General features: G+C 31.9%; 1 protein-coding gene across 1 annotated transcript; it reads right to left on the bottom strand.

The window, feature by feature from the left end:
- Positions 1-434: 434 nt before the first annotated feature.
- Positions 435-3,092, bottom strand: LOC130808538 (uncharacterized). The gene is made up of 7 exons (XM_057674000.1): positions 3,088-3,092; positions 2,717-2,825; positions 2,589-2,611; positions 2,444-2,513; positions 1,813-1,866; positions 1,616-1,705; positions 435-536 (listed from the first exon to the last, which is right to left on the bottom strand). The coding sequence occupies exons 1-7, from the start codon at positions 3,090-3,092 to the stop codon at positions 435-437; spliced, it is 453 nt and encodes a 150-aa protein (XP_057529983.1).
- Positions 3,093-4,056: the final 964 nt, after the last annotated feature.

Below are 4,056 nucleotides of genomic sequence, written 5' to 3'. Positions count from 1 at the left end.
AGCGTAAAAATAAAAAAGTAGCAATTATTATAAACCAGATGAATTATATAGATAAATAATTTTCCTCTATGCCTCCAGAAACAATTACATTTAACCACAGTTAATAATACTGCTATTACATGGCTGAGTAATTATATGTACACTAACAAATCAAGACCCAAGAGAAGAGGGTGCAATACAAAAATCGGGCTCAATTTCTCTTACCTTGTACGGGTATGGGTTGCTGCCTTCCTTTTCTCTTCAGATCCTGTTTATAGTTTCCTATGGGCGGAATACAATAAATACGATGATGATAGAGATGTACAGATTGTGAAATGCAGGATTTTCTTGCTTAAGGATATGTATTTACTTGTATATGTATAGCTGGTTGTCCTTGTATCAGCAATATGCAACTAAGAATTGACAGTATTGATCCTCATAGGTTAATATTTTCTTCAATGTTTTTGGTATATATCGATCCAACACTCGGCATTTTTCGTTGCATCGTTCCATCTTTGACCGAACATCTTCATCTCGATGTACGACTGCCTTCGCACCTGCAATGCAATGAACATTCTTAGTATTATGATTATCCGAGAATATAATTGACATAATCTTTTGTAAACCCTTTTTTATTACAAGGTAGGTTGCGGGAAGGGGAGGGCTAGGTGAGAATTGAATCTAGAACCTAAACGCGATATAACTGAGACAAGACCCGATTCTCATCTTTTGTAAACCCTTGAATCACTATAGTACTATCAATAAATCTCTATCGTATCAAGTCATACTGAACAAGGGCATGTTCTCTTCAACTTATCAAAGCTCAAGATTTATGTGTGGTTTCGCTCAGTTCAGAATGTACACAAGTCTATGTAACTCGAACTCTCGATACTAGTGTCAAGATATGGGTAAGTGTTCAAGTATCCGAAATAGTAATGTCAAATCTAGCTCATTATTTCCAAATTTGAATTTTTTTTAATTTGTCAAACAATAAATTTATGTCAAACCTATATTTTCAAATGCATAACATGATTTCGAAATCGTAGTTTTAGTACTTTGGGTCTATGGTTTAAACAATCTGTTCAGGTTTTTTTTAAAAATCCGATTTTATGGGGTATCGGTTTTTTGTTTTTCGAACCAGAACAGACCGCAAATAGTTCTATGATTAAAAAACATAGCTTTTTAAAAATTTAGATTGAAGAGAAGGATGTGTGGCACCAACTGGGATGATACTATTCGTTAGATCATCTAATGAACACCAAACATCCTTGCTTTTTATATATAATAGATAATAGATAAAATAATAGATCGTTACCTAGATATTTTAAAATGTAGTTATTTTTTAGATAAAATTACCCAGAATAATCCATAAAATAATCTCCAATTTTTTATGCATAGTTGGTATCAATTCGGGGGTGCTTGCTAAGAACGTATCGAGTTAACCTTTTACCTATACAATAAGCCATTTGCATAAAAAAAATAAAAAAATATGAACATAAACTATCACATGTGATTTTCCTGGAAAAACTACATTTAAAATTCATTACCATTACCATTTTTTTAAGATAGTGTGGCGTGTACCAAATTGTACTTAAAACATCAACTGCTATGATAAGCAAGTACGACGAACACTGACCTTGTATTGTTCCAATACAGCAAGCGTCGAAAGTCCAAGATGAACTACGTATTCAGAATCCACAACACCCACATTTTTAGTTCTGTCACCCTGAAATTAGAACTAACGTAAAAAGCAAGCTAGCAACACCCAACGAGGAGTAGGTGAAGCTAAATAACAGCGGACGAACAGGGCCAGACGAAGGAAAAAAGTGTCACCTCAGCACAATAACCATACTGTCTATCCAAACCCCAAGCATGAATTTGATCATTCTGCAAGACATGGAAATAGCTTTTTGGTTCATAAATCACAATAATATGACAGGACGTCTAAATAATTCAGTGACTACATTAGAAGAAACAATGTGAAAATAAGAAAAAAAAAAAAAAAAAAGAAGACATTTTGCATATGAGAAAACTATAAATCTGAAAGCACCAGTGCCAGTTCTAAGCACAACTGGGGTAGCCAACCGCTTAGAGCCCCCAGAAATAAGGGCCTTAAATATTAAATGGTGCTATACATGCTTAATTCTAAGCAACATTTTTTAAGTGATTTATTTGTAATTTTTTTTATGTTTAACGTAATTTTAGAATATATATATATATATATATATATATATATATATATATATATATATATATATATATATATATAACGTTACAATATATTTTTTTAGAAATATTTTCTTTAAGTGGAAAATTTTATCATTTGATATAATGAAGAGCTTCATTTTGAAAGACATTATAAAAATAAATAGAGCCTCTAAAATCTTTGCCCCGCCCTTAGAAAGCAGTAACAAGTATTGTTAGAAGCCAAGCTTGAAACTCATTTTTGGGCGAAAGCACGTACCTGGATCATCATGTACCAAACACATTGCCATGCTGCTTTTGAGAAGACTGGTGCCATGATTTCTACCCAGCTGCATCAGTATTTCCAAATAAGAATATTTATAGAAAAAACTTGGGCCTTTTGATTTGTAATATGTTTTGCTCACCTATTCCTAATTCGCTTATTCTCCTTAAACAAGTAAAAAAGAAGTAACAGAACATATCCTTACTATTGAAGGTCAAATTGATGATAATAGAGGCTTTTCTTCAAACCCGCTATTCCTTATCTGTGCACCCTTCCATTTTTTTTACTAGCAATTATCGTGTGGTGAACAACTGACTTAACAGGATCAAGCGCGGGTTGTGATATCTCTAGCCCTTCACTTTTAATAATGCTGATGTGCCTACAAGAAATTCGAAATTCGAGTAGTTAAGAATGATCTACCCACACTAGCCCGTAACAAATTGTTAACATTTTATAGAATAATATAAGAATAATTTGTGAATTACAGTCTTAATTTTTATTTTTTGCGAATGACAGCTATTAAACTATTAAAGTCTATAGCATTCAGACTAACCAATTAATCAAAAGTTTCAACCATTAAAATGGTTGGAATTCTGTAATTTAACTTGAATGTTGTAGAATAAGGAGGTAACTATAATAACCTCATTTCAAAAAAAATTATTATAATAACCGTTTGAAACAAAGAAAATTGGATATTTTGTGGGGTCACGTTTAATTTGATTGTTTGATTTGAGAATGGCATGTAGATGAATCAAATGATGAAGAGAAAGCGTGGTAGTCACCGCAAATCTCGGGGTCTCCATTCTCCATTGTATCAGAGTGGTCGTCTTTTAACATTATTTTTCTAAATTTTTTTTTAAATATTGTATAATGAAAAAAAATTTTATGGTAAAAGATAAGAGTTTAACATTGACATTATTATTGTTATTATAGGAAAAAATCAAGCGGAATGCAACAATTATAAAAGTTTTTATAAATAATTGTTAGTAAAAAAATAGTTATTATTAATAGTTCTTAATAAGGGATCCAAACATCATATTAAGGTTCTAAAAATATAAAAATTAGAGTATTCAACAAAGTTACTTAATTTGTCAATTCAATATACATAGACTTCCAAGAGTATGAAGAATTAAGTGGGTCAAGCGACACCAATCACACCATTGTCATATACTTGCACCCGCCAAATGGAGGTTCTATATATAAAAACATTGTCGACAGTTTTATATGTAAATTCATTTTACTTCGCATTCTTCTTTATGGGTATGAGTTGTAGTCTTTATTCCCTTTCAGACCCTAATCATAATATTCTATGAGTGGAATACACCGTGTATAATGATGATGATTTTACTTTACCAAGTTCATGCTTCCCCATTTGCAACGCAAAACGTTTTGGAAATGGCCATGTTTCACTATTTGTACCCACGAATAATCAACAAAAATTAACAATAACAACCTCAATCAAAGTTAAGGTGTCAATTAACTACACTTTAAAATTTCGATCCCTTGTCCTACAATTTACAACCCTAACCCTTGTAGAGGACCCAAAAACATGAGTTGATGAACAACTACCTTTTATCAACGCCAACAAATATGATCAGCATTTGGAATGA

This window comes from Amaranthus tricolor, chromosome 3 (genome assembly GCF_026212465.1).
Source record: "Amaranthus tricolor cultivar Red isolate AtriRed21 chromosome 3, ASM2621246v1, whole genome shotgun sequence".
Lineage (NCBI taxonomy): Eukaryota > Viridiplantae > Streptophyta > Magnoliopsida > Caryophyllales > Amaranthaceae > Amaranthus > Amaranthus tricolor.
This window is presented reverse-complemented; position numbering and strand designations above follow the sequence as displayed.

Coding starts and splice junctions, on each gene's coding strand:
- LOC130808538 (XM_057674000.1), bottom strand. Junction 2,514..2,588: donor AATAAGCGAATTAGGAATAG/GTGAGCAAAACA, acceptor ATACTGATGCAG/CTGGGTAGAAATCATGGCAC. Junction 537..1,615: donor CTGTATTGGAACAATACAAG/GTCAGTGTTCGT, acceptor ATTGCATTGCAG/GTGCGAAGGCAGTCGTACAT.